Below are 19,650 nucleotides of genomic sequence, written 5' to 3' on the forward strand. Positions count from 1 at the left end.
CATTTACTGATAACAAAGGATTCTAAACATAATAGTAAACATGGGTCCCCGTCCTCTGGGTGGGTAGAGGCCGTAACTATGATGCAGTGGGCCCCGGTGCCACTGCACCTGCTGGATTATTGCTAGCTCCGCCCCAAAGAATACCTCTGTGCCCACACAACACAGCCAACAAACCTATCAATTTCTTATGTGCTCTGTACAGAGGGCACTGTTGTTCAAGGGGGTCTCAATCTATTGTGCCCACACTGCTCCCATTGGCACGTTTAGCCAGGGGCGTCGCTTCAGGGGGGTGTTTGGGGTGTTACAACCCAACCCCCCCCACACCCCAATAAATGTCTTTGTAGTAATTAGTTGGGTACAGGTGCTTTAAGTCAGGTATGGCAAAGTGTGTGTCGGATTTTATTTCGGATTTTTAAATACACATGCTGACAAAAACACAAAACTCTCGGTTATTTCCCAGAATAATGTGTTTTATTTACCCCCCATGAATACTAATAACACGTTAAGGCTATAATGAATATGCTACTTACCAGTATGCATCTGTTCTTGGCATGTAGGGCTGCTGACATTCATATCTGTGCATAGATCGCCGCCTAGTGTTGGGTCCGGATGTTTGCACGTTGTTGTCCTGGAAGAGTCTTCGAAGTATCCTTGGATAGGTGACTCCTCCCCTGGACTACAGTGCGCATGGGCATCCTCTCCATCCTCAGATTGTTTTTCGCCATTGTGGCAGTGATGGAGTAGATACAGAAAGTGATGACCATGCTTGCAATAATTCTGAGAGCTGCAGCTGCGACAGGCGCCGGGGAGGAGGGAGGGCGATATGAATGTCAGCAGGCCCTACATGCCAAGAACAGATGCATACTGGTAAGTAGCATATTCAGTTCGAGGCATGTGGGCTGCTGAATTCATATCTGTGCATAGAATACATAGCAGTGCCCTCTATTGGCGGCGGCTACCCGTGCCAGCTGCAGCGGTCTGAAAAAGTGTTTTGAGAACAGCCTGTCCTACAGCTGCCTGCTGTTTTGACTGCACATCTACGCAATAGTGTTTTGTAAATGTGTGTGTAGTGGACCATGTGGCTGCTCTGCATATATCATGCAGGGGAATGTTTCCTAGGAAGGCCATGGAAGCCCCCAACTTGCGTGTTGAGTGGGCTCGTGGTGGAATAGTTAATGTGCGTTTTGCCTTTTGATAACAGATTTGAATACATTTAACTATCCATCTGGCTATCCCTGCTTTGGAGATGGCGTTACCTTTGTGGTGTGGGGCAAAGGCAACGAACAGTTGTTTTGTCTTCCTGAAGGGTTTAGTCCTGTCGATGTAGTACATGAGGGCCCTCCGTACATCTAGTGTATGTAATGCCCTCTCTGCAACAGTTTGTGGGTTTTGGAAGAAAACGGGCAGTTCAATAGTCTGGTTCATGTGGAACTGCGATATTACCTTGGGCATGAATTTGGGGTTGGTACGTAGTACGACCCTGTTGGCGTGAACCTGAATAAATGGCTCTTGAACGGTTAGTGCCTGGAGTTCACTAACTCTTCTTAGGGAAGTGATCGCTACCAGGAAGGCTACTTTCCAGGTAAGGAATTGAATCTCGCATGAGTGTAGAGGTTCAAAGGGTGGACCCATCAGGCGTGTGAGGACCAAGTTGAGGTTCCACATTGGAGCCGGTGGGTGACTAGGTGGAATGACTCGTTTGAGTCCTTCCAAGAATGCTTTGATGGCAGGCACTCTGAAGAGAGAGAGGTGCTGCCTGGTTTGCAGATAGGCTGATATTGCGGTCAAATGGACCCGTATAGAGGTGTACGCCAGATTGCATCGGTATAGGTGTAAGAGGTAACATATGATGTTGTGGATGGATGCGTCCAGCGGGTTAATGTCATTATTACCGCAATAAATGACGAACCGTTTCCATTTGGCTGCATAGCAAGCTCTTGTAGTGGGTCTCCTGGCCTCCTTGATGATGTCCATACAGTCAGGTGGCAGATTGAGATAGCCAAACTCTAGGACTTCAGGAGCCAGATCGCCAGGTTCAGCTGTTGCGGATCTGGGTGCTGAACCTCTCCATGGTTCTGCGTCAGATGCGCGGGTTTGATCCGCAGCCTTTGATGCGGTACCACGGAAAGTTCGAGGAAGGTGGTGTACCACGGCTGGCGTGCCCACGTGGGAGCAACTAGGACGAGTGTCAGGGAGTGTTGTCGGAGTTTGCGAGCCACCAGCGGTATCAACGGTGCTGGAGGAAAAGCGTACGCAAATTTGCCGGACCAGTTCATCCATATCGCATTGCCCTGCGACTGCGGGTGTGGGAATCTGGCGGCGAAGCTTTGGCATTTTGCGTTTTCGCTTGTCGCGAATAGGTCTATTTCTGGGTGACCCCACTGCTGGAAGTACGGTTGGAGTACCGATGGGTGTAACTCCCACTCGTGCATCTGGTGGCTGTGTCTGCTGAGCAGATCCGCCATCTGGTTGTCCTTGCCGGGGAGGTGTTCCGCCATGAGGAACATGTTCCTCTGAATGGCCCACTTCCACATGCTCTGAGCCAGATGAGACAACTGTGGAGAGTGTGTCCCTCCCTGCTTCTGTATGTAGTACATTGCGGTCATGTTGTCCGTCCGGATCAACACGACCTTGTTGCACAGATGTACTTTGAAAGCCTTCATGGCCAGGAAGATTGCCATCAGTTCCAGAAGGTTGATGTGCATCTTCTTCTGTTGTGTCGTCCATAGTCCCTGCACTGTGTAGTGGAGTACATGAGCTCCCCATCCCTGGAGAGACGCGTCCGCTGTCAGTACTATTTGTGGAACAGGCTCTTGGAACGGTCGGCCCTTGCAAAGGTTTTGTGGATTCCACCAATGCAGAGAGTTGTATGCCCGACCGCTCACCAACACTAGGTCTTTCAACTGTCCTTGAGCCTGATTCCACTGACGTGCTAGGCACTCCTGAAGTGGGCGCATATGTAATCTCGCGTGCGGGACTATGAAGATGCAGGAGGCCATCATGCCTATCAACTGCATAAACACTCGCGCTGGAAGCGAGTGGTTGGGTCTGAACTTGGAGATCAGCGCTTGTATGCCGTTGATCCTCACTAAATTTGGCTGAGCTGTGGCCGCCAGAGTGTCTATAGTCGCACCTAGGTACTGTTGTACGTGTGCGGGCTGGAGATGAGACTTTGGGTAATTTAGTGAGAATCCCAGACTGTGAAGAAGGTGAATGGTACGGGACACGTGGCTTGCACATTGCTGGGCTGATCTCGCTTGAACGAGCCAGTCGTCTAGGTAGGGGTAGACGTGTATGTGCTGTCTCCGTAAATGTGCCGCCACCGTAGCTAGGCACTTTGTGAAAACCCTGGGCGCTGTTGTCACGCCGAAGGGAAGGACTTTGAACTGATAGTGCTGCCCCTGAACAGTGAACCTGAGGTATTTTTTGTGTGAGGGGTGGATGGGTATGTGAAAATACGCATCCTTGAGGTCCAGTGATGCTAGGAAGTCTCCCTGCTGGAGAAGCGGAAGGACTTGCTGTAGAGTGAGCATGTGAAAGTGCTCCGAAAGAATGTACTGGTTCAGGGGTCTCAGGTCTAATATAGGCCTGAGCGACCCGTCCTTTTTTGGAATTAAGAAGTAGAGGGAGTAAACCCCCGTGCCCCGCTGGTGGACGGGTACGACCTCGATAGCGCCTTTTAGAAGCATACTTTCTACCTCTTGCTGTAAGAGCGTCAAGTGCTCTGAGGACATAGGACGGTTTCTTGGTGGTATTGTGGGTGGAGTGGAAGTTAACTCCAGACAGTAACCGTATTTTATAATATCTTTGACCCACCTGTCCGTGGTGATGGAGTTCCACGTGGACAGGAACCGTTGTAGCCTTCCCCCGACAGGTGTTATGTGGTCGGGAGGAAGGGAGAGGGCGTCACTGCTTGTTCTTGGGGGAGGACCTGGTGTTGCCGTAGCCACGTCCTCTGCCCTTGGTACTGGAGCCACGATAGCCACCTCGGGTGTTCTTATCGTAGGTGGTCTGCGTATTACCCTTGTTATATGTTTGTTGTGACCCCTGTCCTCTGCCTGCTCCCTTGTTTCCGGGGCGACGAAAGGAGCCGCTCCGAAAGGACTGAGTTTGTAGGGCGCCCATGGACTTTGCAGTGTCCGTGTCCTTTTTTATCTTCTCGAGGGTGGCGTCAACCTCAGGCCCGAACAAAAAGTCGGGGTTGACGGGCTGATTAAGGATATTGTTTTGTACCTCAGGCTTGAATCCTGAGATACGTAGCCAGGCGTGACGTCGTAGGATGACGCTAGTGTTGATGGCCCTGGCAGCCGTGTCAGCAGCGTCTAGTGCACATTTGATGGCAGCATTTGTGAGTAGCTGTCCCTCTCTGATAAGGATTTCTGCACCTTCTTTGTAGGGGTCAGGGAGGTGTTGAAGGAGTTGCTCCATTGTGTCATAGTGCGCCCTATCGTAGCGAGCGAGGAGCGCTTGAGTGTTAGCTATGCGCCATATGCTTGCAGCTTGTGCGGCAACTCGCTTGCCGGAGGTCTCCAGCACCTTGGACTCCTTGTCCGGGGGAGGAGCGTCACCGGTTGTCTGCGAGTGTGCCCTCTTGCGGGCATTCGCCACAACGATGGAGTCGAGTGGTAATTGTCCTCTGATGTAAGTAGGATCCCCAGGTGCTGACCTGTATTTCTTATCGATCCTGGGGTTTATCACTCGTGCCCTGGTGGGTTCCCTGAAAATGTCAGTGGCTGGCTTAAGGACCCCCTTCAACATTGGCAGAGTCTTTACATGTCTTTCTGAGGATGCAAAGGTGTCCATTAGAAAGTCATCTTCGATGATATCAGAGTGAAGCTGTACATCATGGTTGTTCGCCGCCCGTTCAATCAGAGCGTTGAACGCCGCAGTATCCTCTGTGGGTGACGTTTTTGCCCCATATAGTTGTGGGTCCTGTGCATCAAGAGGTGCACTGGGGTCTGCAGGGTCGCCCCAAGTTTGGTCAGGGTCCTGCTGGTCATCAGGGTCCGTGTCCACATGGTAGGGGACTTGTTCACCCATGTAGTCCTCCAATGCATCCGTGTCGGAGCGTGTGGGGGAGGCCTGGTGTGGATCCTGGTAGGGTGAATGAAAGGGTTCATACAGGAGAGGTTCTGTGTCCACAGGCAGCTTCCTCTTTAGCGGGATCCTGAAAGGTTCCAATGGCGGTTCCGAAGTTATCCTTCGGTCGTGGAGAATCATCCTGCCAGTGTCGGCGTCGATGACGCGTGACGGAGACGGCTCGACAGGCGTAACCGCAGTTTTGGTGGCCTGTGTCCTGAGTTGAAACGCCTTCGGGATTGTGGATGGAGGCAAGCCGAAGGTAATGCTGGTCGGCACCGACGAAACCGCTGGATCGATCGAACCCGACTGGTCCTGGAGGGCAGCCTTGGTTTTGCAGCCTGGCATTGCGCCAGGCCGTACTCGGGGCGCCTTAGAGGTCGGGGCCCCCGCCAGGGTCGTCGAGGCGGCTGCAGATATCTTCTGCGCCCGTGGTGCATCGAGCCGAGGTGCGGAGATCACCGTCGACGTCTTCGACACGTGAGGTTTCGGTGTCGTCGAGGGAGTGCTGCGAGGCGTAGCAGGCGGGACGGCCCTCGGTGTCGGTGGCGTTGACGCCGGTAACCGAGCAGGTTTTTCGGCGCCGATGGCCTTCTTCCGTTTGTCGACTCCCATGTCGCCCGTCTCGAGTTCGGCACCGAAGTCCCCCTTGGTGCGGTCGGTGCCGACACGGTGCGCCGGCGTCGAAGGTGTTGAAGGCCTCGATCCGACTAGCGCCACTTTCAGTTTCGGTTTCGTAGGAACCTGAGCAGCTTTCGGTTTCGGTTTCGTGGAAGGGAAACCAGCTGGCTTAAGCGGTAATGGCTGCCGCTGAACGTCCGAGGCCGGGCCCGAGGGCGGGGCCGAAGGACTGCGTGATAGGTCTCGGGTAAGGCCCGAAGGCGATCCCTCGACCGGAGCCATAGTCTGTGGCACTGGTGAATTCTCGGTTTGAACAGGTAGGCCTTGTTCATCATCGGAGCTACTCTCTTCGGCCCCTAAGGCCTCCTCGTCGTCTCCTACCTCGGTGTCGTCTTCACCTCTGTGGAAGAGTGACTCGTCGGCCTCGTCCGATCCGGGTTCTTGGTCGGAAACGGGACTGGAGGGTAAGACTTCTACTTCTTCGACGTCGTCCGCGTCGTCGAAGATGTCAGCTGGGGCCGGTGCCGCGTGCTGCGCTTCGAGCCTCGCCGCTCGACGATTCCGCAGAGTCTTCTTTGAACGGAACCGGGCACAGGCCATACATGTCGACTCGTCGTGGTCCGGCGAAAGGCATTTGTTGCACACCGGATGGACGTCGATGTGTGGGTACTTCGCATTACATACCGGACACCTTTTGAATGGCGTCCTCGATTCCATCGTCGAAGTAGTTGATGGACAGGTAAATGCGAACAAAGTCGGTGCTGAAAGTTAGTAAACTAACAGAGAGTATCGAAAACCGATCGATAAACAGTACCGACGCGAACTAAAGGCCTTGTGGCCTCGACAAAATTTTTTCCTAACTTGAGCTAAGATAGCACATCCGAACCCAATGGCGGAAAAAAACAATCTGAGGATGGAGAGGATGCCCATGCGCACTGTAGTCCAGGGGAGGAGTCACCTATCCAAGGATACTTCGAAGACTCTTCCAGGACAACAACGTGCAAACATCCGGACCCAACACTAGGCGGCGATCTATGCACAGATATGAATGTCAGCAGCCCACATGCCTCGAACATGTATTTACAAGGAGATTTGAATGGTAAGATTTGTGTAAAGATAACAAAATCTTGCAGGTAAAAACAATATTGACTCTGGCGTTATTACTAGCTTATTGTATGAGTGTTTATGGGCCCAGGTAAGTATTATGGTGTGTGTGTGTGTAATCCCGAGCTGGTAATCCGCTGGAACACAAGCACCCCAGATTAATGGTAAAATAAGATACAACTATGACGCAAGACTTGCATAATTTGTGTTGGAAGCCTTTTATATTTAATACCTATCATTCTATATGATAATAATGGCCAGATAGCTGGGGCCTTGCCACCTCTCCAAAGGTTGGTTGTGGTCTGATGCCGGTGTAAGGGCCTGTTATCCTGGGTGATCCTTTTATGATCAGATAGGCCTGCATGACTACCTCAAAATCATGGCTATATTTAGTGCTTAATTTGAGCCGGTGGTTGTTGGTGGGGCCCACCTGCACTTATTTTCCCTCAACAGGCTTTTATGCAGATCAAGAGAGAGTAAAACACAAAATGGTAAGAGAAAGATAAAAAACGGACAAAGGGAGAAGTGAAAGATTGAAAACCGTGACAAAGGGAGATTTCAAGGATGAAAAGGAACCTTCAAGAGTGAGATAAAGACCGAGGCAGTAACTGGTGGTATGTTAAAGAAACATCAGGTGGAATCAAGAGTACGCAGCCTTAGTATCTGGCACCCCGACCTTCAAAAGTAACAGCCACAGGCTCCAGCACTTATTCTTTTACAAATTAAGCACTGACTATATTACCTTAATGTAACTGAGTGTTGTTCTCTAATTAGGGGCTAGGACTCCAGGGCCTTATTTAAAGAATGGCACGCTGTACTGTGTTCTGCCAGGTCAGTGGAGGGATGTACTCTGCTGCCCTGATGAAGCACAGCCCCCCATATTTAGATATCACCTCCAGGGAGGTGGAGATGTGTGAGCCTTCAGCAGAAGGCACTAAAGCTTTGCTGTGCGTGCCCCATGTTGTGTGCATGCACACCAAAGATTTTAGTTTTTTTGGTAGGGTTAATGTTAGGTCATTTTGAAACGATGATTTCAGTCTTGCCATTAATATCATTCAAAATGTACTTAGATAATACATTAAAAGCCAGTCTTGGGGATCAGTGTTCTTACTGTGAGCATCAACAATGGAAAAGAAGACACCCAATGTTGGAGACATCCAATTCTGCCCTGTATTTTGGGACCCAACCTCCAAGGCTTGCCTTCTGTCTACATTTGTAGGACACATCCTAGGAGGCCTGACATTCTGCCCTGGGACCTAACATTCAACATCTGTTTCCTATCGATCAGGGGGTGCCTCAGGGCTCAGCATTGAGCCCCATACTGTTTAACTTGAATGTTCAGCCTCTTGCAACGGTGGCCAGACACATGGGCCTCACCATGGTCTCGTATGCAGATGATAAGCAGCTGGTGGTGGCCCTCTCAGACGGTTCCACATTGGATGCTTCTAGGTTTAAGAGTGGTCTGGCTGCCGTTGCAGAGTGGATGACTATAAATTGCCTCCAGTTGAAAGCTAATAAAACAGAGGTCCTGTTGGTGGGCAAGAACACAAGCTTGCGGAGTGAGCAATGGTGGCCGAACGCTCTTGGTAGTACCCCCACCCCTAAGTCGGTGGTTAAGAACTTGGGGGTATGGATGGATTCCACCCTTAGTTTTCAAGACCATTCTAAAAATGTTGCCGGCACTTGCTTTGGCCTCCTCCGGGGACTTAAGCCCCTTTTGAAGTTCTTTGATCCACCTACGCATCAGCTGATTGTCATTCTGCCATTCTATCTAGACTAGACTACGCTAGTTCTCTCCTGTTGGGGGCTAATCAGGCTGAGGTTATGCGGTTGCAGCGTGTTCAGAATGCTGCCGCTAGAGCCTTGTTGGTACTCCCACGTAGTTGCCCCTCTGCTGGTGCCATCCGGAAGCTTCACTGGCTACCTATGGCTAAGCGAATCCAATTTAACACGCTTTGTCTATCTTTTAAGATCTTAAAGCTTGCCTCACCCAGCCTGTTAACTAACTTGCTCGCCCCGTATGTTCCTACTCGCCAGCTGCACTCCTCGGGGCAGCATCTAGTTAGAGTTCCCCGTGTGAAGCGCCTTCGGGCCGGGGGTCGTTCCTTTCGCTGTTTGGCAGCCAAGTTATGGAATTCTTTGCCTCTCCAGATCCGCAGGATGGAACGTTTGTTGGACTTTAGGAAAGCTATCAAAACTTTTCTCTTTCCCTCTGCCTAGTCATTTTTTATCCTCTTACTTGTTCTATGCGCCTTCCTATTCTGGTTCATAGCTCCCATCTGCTGATGCTGGCAGTGCCGGGACGCCTCTTTGCTGAGGCAGCTGCGTGCTATATAAACTCAGATAACATAACATATGTCCTGCAATGTAACATTAGAGGCTTACAGTTCTGGGGTCAAGATCTTATTTAGGAATATGGATAATTTCTATGGAAGCACCTTTTCAATCTGGAGCATCTACTGACACATTTGTTGCATCTACAGAAGCCGTGCCCTACCTTTGGAGTCTGTGCCTCCTCTTTAGCTGTCGTATTGCTCTCTGCGTCGCAGGCAGCTGCCTCCTGTTTTTTCATAAGTTCGATGTCCTGCTCCGCTTTCTATCAGGAGTAAGTCAATGAAATAGTTTGAAATGCTCAGACCATTCATAATTTACACTTCCCATCATCAACACTGAGATCCTTCAATGCATCAGAGCTCTCTTTATAACGCTTCTGTCTTGCCTATAGGATCCATTTTTCCAACTTGGTACTTTCACTTGCCTACTTAATCCTTATTGTTTCTGCCGGTTCCTTCCCATTTGCGTGTATTCCTTTATTTTTCCTCTTGCTCCTTCACATTTCATCACTGTGCCTTCCCTTCTCGTGCTCACTCTATCCCCTTTCCTACAGGTTCCTTTCTTCATCCTGGTCCCGCTTTCAACTTTCCTTCTTACCCCTTCCCTTTTCTTGCCCATTCTGTCTGTTTCTGGAAGCCTCCTTCGACTTCATAATCACATCATGCCATCCATCACTCTCTCATTCGTTCTATACTTGTCTTGTCCCTACTTCACTCTTTTACCCAGTCCTCTTCCACTAACTTCAGTCACGCCATCTTAGATTTTACATTCAGTGCTCTAACTGCTCCATAGACTCAGTAGTGCACTCACCTTGTATGCTTTGACAAAGCGAATAAATATGGGGAAGAACATGGGCGGCGGCGTGGTTTTGCTATTTTCACCAAAGTACTCCACAGATGACTCATATGCTTCCTGTGGATATAAACAGATCAGTCACAAAATGTCAATGGCCCTTCGATGCAGTGACAGTGAAACACTGCAGCGCAAAGCGTGGTCTTTTCACTGTGCCCATTGCAAATGTCCTATTTAAATGGACAGTGTGGAAGAGCCTGCCGTCTGAACTAAAGAGGCGTGGAGGAGTTCTGTGAATATGCATCCTATAAAGTAATCTAGGAACATGCCCTTTTCCTCACTTCAATATCTTTACTGTTTGCAAATGGTTTATTCTCCAAACCAAGTCTTGTGACAAGGAAGGGGAGATACGCCTGGGGGACTTATTTCGGGACAGAGGATCTCCCACCAACTTACCAGTTTTCAATGCATTGCTAAAGGACGCTGAGAGTAAGTTGATGCGGCCCTTGTGTTTATTTTTATTTCAGTTCTGTGGGAGGAAGGTATCTCAGACTGGTGCTACCAGAAAGAAGGGATGGGGCAGGTGACAACCTGGAGACTATGGTGATGTACTAAAGGGTGTTGCTGGTGTGTATGTGTGCAGACAGGATTTTCAGATCCTCTTAGAAAAGAGAACAATTTATTTAGAATTAGCCATATGAAATTGTTCTCTTCGGAGAAAAATCCTGTATCCTACCTTTAGGAAAACCACCCCCTCTACAAGTTCCTAAAAGCTCCCAAGAAAGGTTAGCTAAATGTAATCTTACAATACGAAGAGCTCTACCACTGGGAAATGCTGTGCTCGACTTTGGCGCTTAGCATCACATTAATGTCATAATCCCAGTATACAAAGGAAGCAGCTGACACTTGGTTATCTTGGAGAAGAAACTTCTTACCTTATAATGGAATATGAAATTCATTTAGAGACTGATGTGGCGAGATAGGCGCAGCATTAGATGTGTGGCGTGGCGTTATACAAGCAGCATTAAATGAGCTGTGTGGAGTGATACCAGCTGTGTTAGTGTGGTGAGGAGCGATACAATCAGCAATGAAGGTTTGGTGCACAGTGAAAGAAGCATCATTAACAATGTGCCGTTGACCGATGCAAACAGGATTAGCAAGGATAATGTGTTGGAGAATGCATGAGTCCCCACCTGTGCTGTTTTGCTGTCGGCCACTAGCTTGTCCAGCAGGTCCTGGTTATTCTTCAGAAACTCCTTGAGCACCAGGCTGTCGTCCTGCTTCATGAACTCCTTGCGGGTGAGCTCCATGCCACGCTGCAAGCCCTTCACAGCGGAAATCACACCCTCCAGCGACACTGCAGGCCGGAAGAAGGTGATGCAGGAAAATCAGTGGCAGGAGTGAGAGATGGGCAGAATAACACATGCAGTGTGGGGGTTGCCTTACTGTCATCACTGAAGCACTGACAACAGCCATCTTGTGCAGATGCATCATACTCATCAAACTGTCGGACTCTATCATGGAGAAAGCATCGCCAAGGTACGATGTATCATTAGTAGCCTACTCATAGTTGAATCTGTTCACACCCTGTGACAGTGGGGCTAAGGGAAGAATGCCTACAACGTCTGGAAGATTTTTATTACAAGTCAGGCTTTGCAATGTCCTGCTCTTCTTTCCTATGGGCAACCCTTCCGGCTTACAGTAAACAATAGACGTTTCCTTAACCATGTTAAAACATGTTTCCTAATCCAGATCTTAGGCCATGATGACAGAAATGTGACAGTGTTAGGCAACGAGATGTTGGACAGCTGTTGCGCGCTGGAGTAAAGTTGGGTGGAAGATTGGAAATCCATCATTTTTGGTGGGAATGCTGAATTCAGAGATTAATACACACTTCTCGGGATCTAGCATTTCTTCAAAACCTTTGTGGATTTTACATAATCATCCCCACTAAGCTAGGCCTTTCGGCAGCTTCATGCCAACAGGATTCCTTTCGCCCCGAAAAATCCTGCCAATCCATGCCATGCCAAATGCATTCCTGCAGAACATGAGACCTGGACTCAATGCTCAGCCTTTTCCTAGGATCTGGAGGAAAGGGGGCTACAAAAAGAAATGTATGGCCAGTGGATAGATCGTTTGTATAATGTAGATTAGAAAATAAATCATATGCAGACACCTTGACTTGCAGATCACAAAGTTGTGTTGAGAATTTTGATGAAGTGGCCAGCCGGAATGGTTCAGAGGAAGGATCATGTAAATAAGTAAATGTTCAAACTGATGACCAATTCATTCATATACAAGAGTTCTATCTCTTTCTTATATTTCAGTCCCCACACTGGTGTAACACAGACCTCCTCTTGTAGATCTTAAAGACTTGTTAGTGGATAAATTGGCCGAGGAACCATGCCATTTGAGATCCTGAAGCATAAGTACAATGGCAACATGTTGTGTTCCTTGTGTACATGCCCTAAATCTTGACACGGAAAATGTGTTGATCCAGTAAACAAGCAATGCCCAAATCAGACCCTGAGGCCTGAACCCCTACTTGTTTTCCAGATTAACCACTAAGGTGCAGATTTAGCAATCTATCACAACGCAGTGCAGCACTGCAACCAAAGAGACCAGGATAGTGCCCTATCTGCAGCACTCATGCAAACTTGAAAAAAAAGAACATTTCTCCCTTTTAACACCTGCCTCAAAGAGGCATTATTTTGTGGCGCAAAGCTCTGTCTACCACTGTCAGTTAAGGGTTTGGGGGGATTGCATGAGAACACCTATGTATCACCAATGGAATGCCCCTGACACAAAGTAATGCAAAGCAGCACAAAACAGTGCTTTGCGTTACTTTCAGATAATTTTACAGAAAGTAAATCCATCCAAAAATGTTTTGCACCGAATGGCATCACTTTTGTGATGCAAACCCATCACAAAATGTTAGTAAATCCGTCCCTAAGTATGCAAATAAATTCCCTCTGAACCTAATGCCTGTACATCTATCTGTGTGACATACATTTTGACCTTTTTATAGACCTTCAGGGTAAAAATTGTGCACATGCTACAGCAGACCATACCTGTCTTGAATAATCTTTAAAGTCCGTGTCTGAAGGTGTTACTCAACACTTTGAGGAAAGCAGAGATAGAGAGAAATTCTGTAGCCAAACGATGTCATTGATGATTACGTGCAATTTCCTAGGTTCTAATCCAGGGTCCCCTCCAGTACAATGCTTGTATGTGCTGGCCGATGGGTTGCCAAAGGATATTCAGACATCAACCGTTGGAAGTAACACATACCTGAATGACCCCATTACATACCTGCGCTGGCCTTGTCCAGGAAGTGTAATTCCGCGTGGAATGCTTTCAGCTCTGGATATTTCTCCTCAATTACCTTCACGATATAATGCAACAATGTCTGCTTGCGGTCCGTCGATTTGGTGTCCAGGAGCTGAGGAAAAGAACCCAAAAAGCTAGATTTGTTTTTCTGTACCTGCCAGTGATCCTACAAAATCATTCAGACCGCCGCCTCTGTGCTTGAAGCCGGGCTTTGAGTGTTGCAGCTACTCTCTATTTGGAAAATGGCAACCTCCATAGACTTCCAAACTGAGAGTACTTGAGACAACAAAACTGTTCTGTGTAAAATGGGCCACGGCCTTAGCCCTTTGCAGACAACAACCGGAGAAAGCTTCACCAGCCATTTTCCTGCCACTCTCCTGACTATCTGGTTGTTAAATAATTAGTTACTCTCTGAGTACTCTATTTACTGCCATATGACGTATGACAGTGATGGTGTTCACAAGGCACCATTTAGCCACTTAATGTGGCTTAACGCTGCCTTGTAAATAAGACACCCATTCACGCTATACTTAGCGTGAAAGGGGTGGGCAATGGGTGATGCGGTAAGCGTTCTGCCGCAACAGCTATTGATTTTGACGGTTGCCCATATTTACAAGGGTGGCATAAATATGGGGCCGCACCGAAATTAAGACTAACAAAAAAACCCTGGTCTTAACATGGCGCAACAAGCAGAAATGCTTTATTTCTCCTCGTTTCTGCTGTTTTTATGTGTGCTGCATTGGGCAGGACACATAAAAACAGCAAAACGCCATGAATTATTGTTTATGTGCAGGAAGGTGTCCCTTCCTGCACTTAAACAATCATTTTTAAAAAGACGAGTTGCAACTTCTATGTTTGCTGCACAAAGCAGCACACATAAAAGTTTCAAATCACCATTTTACCCCTTCAGCGCGCCGTGGATTTCCGCGCTGTGCTGAAGGTTCTGTGCGCGGGCGGGGCCATGATGGAGCGGTTCCGTCATGCGCACAGCGCAACCGATGCGCATGACGGAACCGCTCAGTCATGCGCATCGAAGGGGTTAAGATTGTTTATGTGCAGGAATGGACACTTTGCTGCACATAAACAAACATTCCCACAATGCAGGCACCCTTGCACAATGGTGCGAGGGTGCCTGCGTTGGTGCTAGGTAGCTGTAATTAGCCCCAGCGCAGAGGGAAATGCAGAGCTGCACCGTATTGTTGTGAATATGGTGCAGCCCTGCGTTTCAAAAGTGGCGGAGCGCGGCATTAAGCCAAGAAGGCTAACGCTGCGCTCCGTCACTTTTCTTGTAAATATGCCCCTAGGATTCCTAGGGTCCACCTCCTCCTTGGGGACAAACAGGATAGGTGCAGATAATGGAATAGCAGTTCATGATTCCTGAATACTAAAAGTAGCAGATCTGATAGTTAACTAAACGTATTAAGCATCAGCCATATGACAAATAGTACATGACACATGCATGTGAAATACATGATACTGTTTAGTCTCTTCTGATATGCCCTCATAGCTACTTTGGGTTGAAAAGATACACAGAATTGATCAAATTAAATTGAAAACAATTGTCCTAGCAAGGAATCTGTTGTACATAACTGGCGGATATTCTGAAGGAGAAACAACCATTACAAAGAATTCAGTACAACGCATGCCATTAGAACGCATGCCATCACAACGCAACTACCATCACAACGCAATGCCATTACAACGCATGGCATTGCAACGCACATGCCTTTACCACGCATGCCTTTACAACGAATTTCGTTGTAAAGGCATGAATGGTAAAGGCATATGTGTTTTACATGTAGGTATAAGGTTTAGGGTGGGTTTGGGTTTTAGGGTGTATTGGTCATTTTAGGGTTCATGGTGGATATAGGTTTTGGGGTGCCAAGGGTAATTTTATGTTTCAGGGTGGGTATGGGTTTTGGGGTGCTCAGGGTAATTTTAGGGTTTCAGGGATGGTGTGGGTTTTGGGGTGCCCAGGGATATTTTAGGGTTCAGGGTGGATTTGGGTTTTGGGGTGCCCAGGCTAATTTTAGGTTTCAGGGTGGGTATGGGTTTTGGGGTGTAGGGGTAATTTTAGGGTTCAGGGTGGTTTGGGGTTTGGGGTGGTAAGGGTCATTTTAGGTTTCAGGTTGGGTATGGGGTTTGGGGTGCCAAGGGTAATTTTAGGGTTCAGGGCGGGTCTGGGGTTTGGGGTGCTAAGGGTAATTTTAGGGTTCAGGGTGGTTTGGGGTTTGGGGTGGTAAGGGTCATTTTAGGTTTCAGGTTGGGTATGGGGTTTGGGGTGCCAAGGGTAATTAGGGTTCAGGGCGGGTCTGGGGTTTGGGGTGCTAAGGGTAATTTTAGGGTTTAGGGTGAATTTGGGTTTTAGGGTGCTATGGGTAATTTTAGTGTACAGGGTGGGTATGGGTTTTGCGATTGGGGTATCAGGGTAATTTTAGGGTTCAGGGTGATTTGGGGTGCCCTGGGTAATTTTAGGGTGCAGGGTTGGTATGGGATTTGGGGTGAAGGGGTAATTTTAGGGTTCAGGTTGGGCATGGGTTTTGGGGTGTAGGGGTAATGTTAGAATTCAGGGTGGGTATAGGTTTTGGGGTGGGAAGGATAACTTAGGGTTTAGGTGGTATGGGTATTGGGGTGGTAAGGGTAATGTAGTGAGGAAATGGGGTTTACTGGAGACATTGCTAAGTTAACATAAGTAGTATATGCTTGGCTGCCATTCTGCCGCTTTTGCACACAACACTACATGGCTCTGTTCTTGTGAAATACTTTGCTGGCGCTGCTTCACATGAGAACTGTCTACCTTTCACATATCCAGCGGGGCACCGCGATCTCTGTCTGCACAGCGTGTTCAAGGTCGAATAACAATGTATGCTGTTGATTCACTTTGGTCAGTCCCACGCACATAGACATAACATGAAGCACAGCAGCCCAACTGGAACTCGAGCTCTTTTTAACATGACATTACATGCATGAGAAAGCACATGGAGAAACCTTTCCAACATAGAAGAGCTGTGCTGATCCTGAGATGTAATTCAGTGCATCTGATCTCCTAGGTATGGGGTCTCGCTGAGAAAGCTCAGAGGTCTTCTATAATTAATCTAAACTAGCTCATGAGCACGGGGAGGGTGGTAAAAGGAGCTGTAGTCCTGTTTCCACTGTCATTATAATATGATGTCCTCTTTTGTGCTTTATGGAATTGTAACAATGCTAATTATATTGTTTTTATGCATTATGCTGCTTGTATTGGCTAGAGTACTGCACCTTAAAGCACGTTAGTTAAAAATAACATTTTAAACTATACAGTGTCTCTGATTACTCACGTTGTGGACAAGTATAAGTGTGATCGAAAGAGTGTTCTTGTTTCCCACTATTCCTGAGAGTTTACTAAGTCGCATGTTCTACGTTGTCTAATCATTGGTAGCTTCGCTTTAGTACGGAGAACGAATGAGACACTAACGCTAGTCGGATTGGGGTTCTGGGCACTGAGGTGGCTTTTTTCGTACACAACAATACACCGAGGTCCTGGTTTCCTGCGCATAGTTCTGTGCATGAGCAGAATCCCTGCAACAATACATCTCAGTGGACAATGTGAAACTACAACGCCTGGCCAATTCTACATAGTATGACACCTGCTGCTTCCTGTCCAACAATATCCAGGAATACAGTTTGACAATTTCAACAACATCAGGCCTGACACTGCCATAGAGATGACCGCTGTTACTGATCCTTTGCTGAACCCTCCGGCTTGCAGTCTTCATGAAGAATCTGAATATGCGTATCCCACTACAGAGTCATTGCCTGGTTTACAAGACAACACTCTTAACCAGTCACGTTTTTCTTTTGACACTAACTCCACATCATCGTGTCCCCCGTCCAAATGTTCTATTTTTGTCTCCTGGTTTAAGAGAAATTATTTGGTTCCTCCTTGGACATACATTTGGTTGGTGCTCATCGCCATTTTTTTGTTCATGTCGATTGGATTTGTGACGTTTTTCTTTTTTTTTTAATAAATGGTCATTACCTCACTGAACGCTCTGCAGTAAAAGTAATTGATGGAACTTTGGCACCGCTCTCCTCTTTTCACATCATTAAAAGGGACCAGACTTTTGTCAACATCTCTGCCTGGCCAGTTGCGGATGGAATAGTGTGGGATGCAGTAAACTTCAAAATTCATGGCCCCACATAGGTGGTTAATGTTCCCAATGTACTTCGCGTTTCTATGGGCGAGGTAGTGAAACATAACATACGCTCTGATGATTGGGACGTACAAACCGTCCAATCTTTATTTTCTGATTTAAAGTATTATGCTGCATTTGATGCTGAGGATTTGTATTTCAATACTGCAAATTATGCTGATTTATTTTGTTACCAGCATTATGTCCATCATTACCTGCATAAAGCTAATACATTTAGAAATGTTTTTAATTACACACAATGGAAACATTGCCCGGCTCCCATTGAAGGCAGTTTGAAAACTCTTTTGGAAAAATTTGTATATTTCACGGATTTCAATAAATCCAATCCAGATTCATTTTATTTTAAATTGAATTTTACGTCCAATTCTAAAGTCATGCTCACCCGCACTAAATTAGTGTATTCCAAATTCTTTATTGATCAACAGGCAGTGGGTGGCTATGGGCTGTGGAAGGATACAGTAGATCTTAAGTCTGTTTGGGGTTCTAAATACTGGCAGGTGCAAGGCTCTGAAGCTTTGCATCGTGCGTGCCTTATCTCAAAACAAATCCTATTTCTGAATAGTTCGATTTATCAAACAACCTGTTTAGGTTTAGCCACTTCAAAACAAATGAATGCACCTAAAATACCTACACTAGCTCTTTATGAGAACTGGAATAATCATACTGATTTGGCCATTGATGATTTACAAATGTTGCTTACCAATAATACTTTTAATATTTCTAGCCTGGACACTCAGGGTTGGTTGGTTTGGCAAACAAGTTCAGATTTTGCCAACACCGTTTTCCAGGCAAAGCCCCAGGATACATTCAGGATAGACCTGATCCTAGTTTTTCTGACTCTCATTCGGGTTACTACCTATTCAGTAGGAAAATTATGTCAAAATTGGTTACAATACTCAACCGTTACGTCAGTTAAATGCCATTTGTCATTGTTGTCAAGTGACGTTGACTTGACAGAATTTATAGAAGGGCCTGCTGGTCCTAGATCAAAAAGATTTATTTAGCCACTTACAATGAAATCTGGAAACTGTCCCAAATTGAAGCTGCTAAGCGTCTAAGGGCAATAGACCAAGCCAATTTAGAAAAAGTGCTTGCTGTTCTTGATAATAGTATTAACACTCTTTCTTCCCGTATTTACACATTAGACAATATTGTTTCATCTGTTATGGATATTGTTCATGATGAGGTATCTGTTTTGTATTATGGTCAAAATCAATTGCGTTCAATTATGCAGTGTGCATGGACATTGCAAACTTTGAAGATGGGGAAAGTTCCATGGGATTAAATGAACACGTCATCGTTATTTACGCCATTTAACTTGACAGACAGACAACTGTTTATGTCCATGAAGGATTCCACATACACTCTGTTACATATTGAAAAATTAGAACCTTTGCCTTTTTCTGTTGCTGAAACTAATTCAGCAGTGTGGCTCATCCATGGGGTAATAACTCTGCCATTTTCCTTGTTTAAATTTAGTTAATGTATGAAACATTATCCCTTGGGCCGCTATGAACCTTTAGGTAGTGCATTTCTTCATGAGGTGTGGTCCTTACCATTCACATACAGATGCTTACGGGATGACAAAGAGGTGTACCTCACTGGGGAGTCATGTGATTCCTCGCCTGATCATTCTCTTGTGTGTAAGAATATACTATTGCACGGCGCATGTAATTTAACAGCACCGAATTTGGCGTGCGTTTTGAAGGGTCATCCAGTACCAGCTATCACACCTACGTTTACCCTGCTAGCAAACGGTAGCTATTTGCTTTTTAATAATGAAGATTGCTGCGGCATGCTTGCTGGCATCCCTTACATTGTAACAGTCTCACACCGTGTGGTTTTCTGTAAAAATTTACTTTTTCCACCCCCACATGGGAGGCTCGATATCTCAATTTGGCCTTCCATTCCGACCTTGAAGGCAGAGTTCAACAAACTGAGCAGATTAAGAGCATTATTGTCCCAAAAAGAAGTTGCTCTCACATCTGCCCATGATCAATCAATCAATCAATCAAAGCATTTATATAGCGCACTACTCACCCAGAGGGTCTCAAGGCGCTAGGGGAGGGGGACATTTGTCCTTCACATGGCTAACACCCGTACAGAGGTACATGTGCTTCTTAATACCGATCTCCCACTACATTTTGGTGCGTTGATTCACACTATCTTCAGTGCTTCTAACACTACAAGCATTGCC

General features: G+C 47.0%; 1 protein-coding gene and 1 long non-coding RNA gene across 4 annotated transcripts in view; one reads left to right on the forward strand and one right to left on the reverse strand.

The window, feature by feature from the left end:
- The window catches only part of LOC146870927 (uncharacterized), an 88,472-nt gene that overhangs the window by 49,627 nt on the left and 19,195 nt on the right, over positions 1-19,650 (forward strand). The gene's annotated exons all lie outside the window — the stretch shown is intronic.
- The window catches only part of FMNL1 (formin like 1), a 1,060,054-nt gene that overhangs the window by 14,591 nt on the left and 1,025,813 nt on the right, over positions 1-19,650 (reverse strand). For all 3 annotated transcript variants that reach the window (XM_085647374.1, XM_085647364.1, XM_085647383.1), the window contains exons 21-24: positions 13,243-13,372; positions 11,124-11,287; positions 9,949-10,050; positions 9,302-9,400 (exon numbers count right to left, since the gene is read on the reverse strand). In XM_085647374.1, the coding sequence (XP_085503500.1) occupies positions 9,302-9,400; positions 9,949-10,050; positions 11,124-11,287; positions 13,243-13,372 (495 nt within the window). The remainder of the gene's footprint in view (positions 1-9,301; positions 9,401-9,948; positions 10,051-11,123; positions 11,288-13,242; positions 13,373-19,650) is intronic.

This window comes from Triturus cristatus, chromosome 1_1 (genome assembly GCF_964204655.1).
Source record: "Triturus cristatus chromosome 1_1, aTriCri1.1, whole genome shotgun sequence".
NCBI classification, from domain to species: Eukaryota; Metazoa; Chordata; class Amphibia; order Caudata; family Salamandridae; genus Triturus; species Triturus cristatus.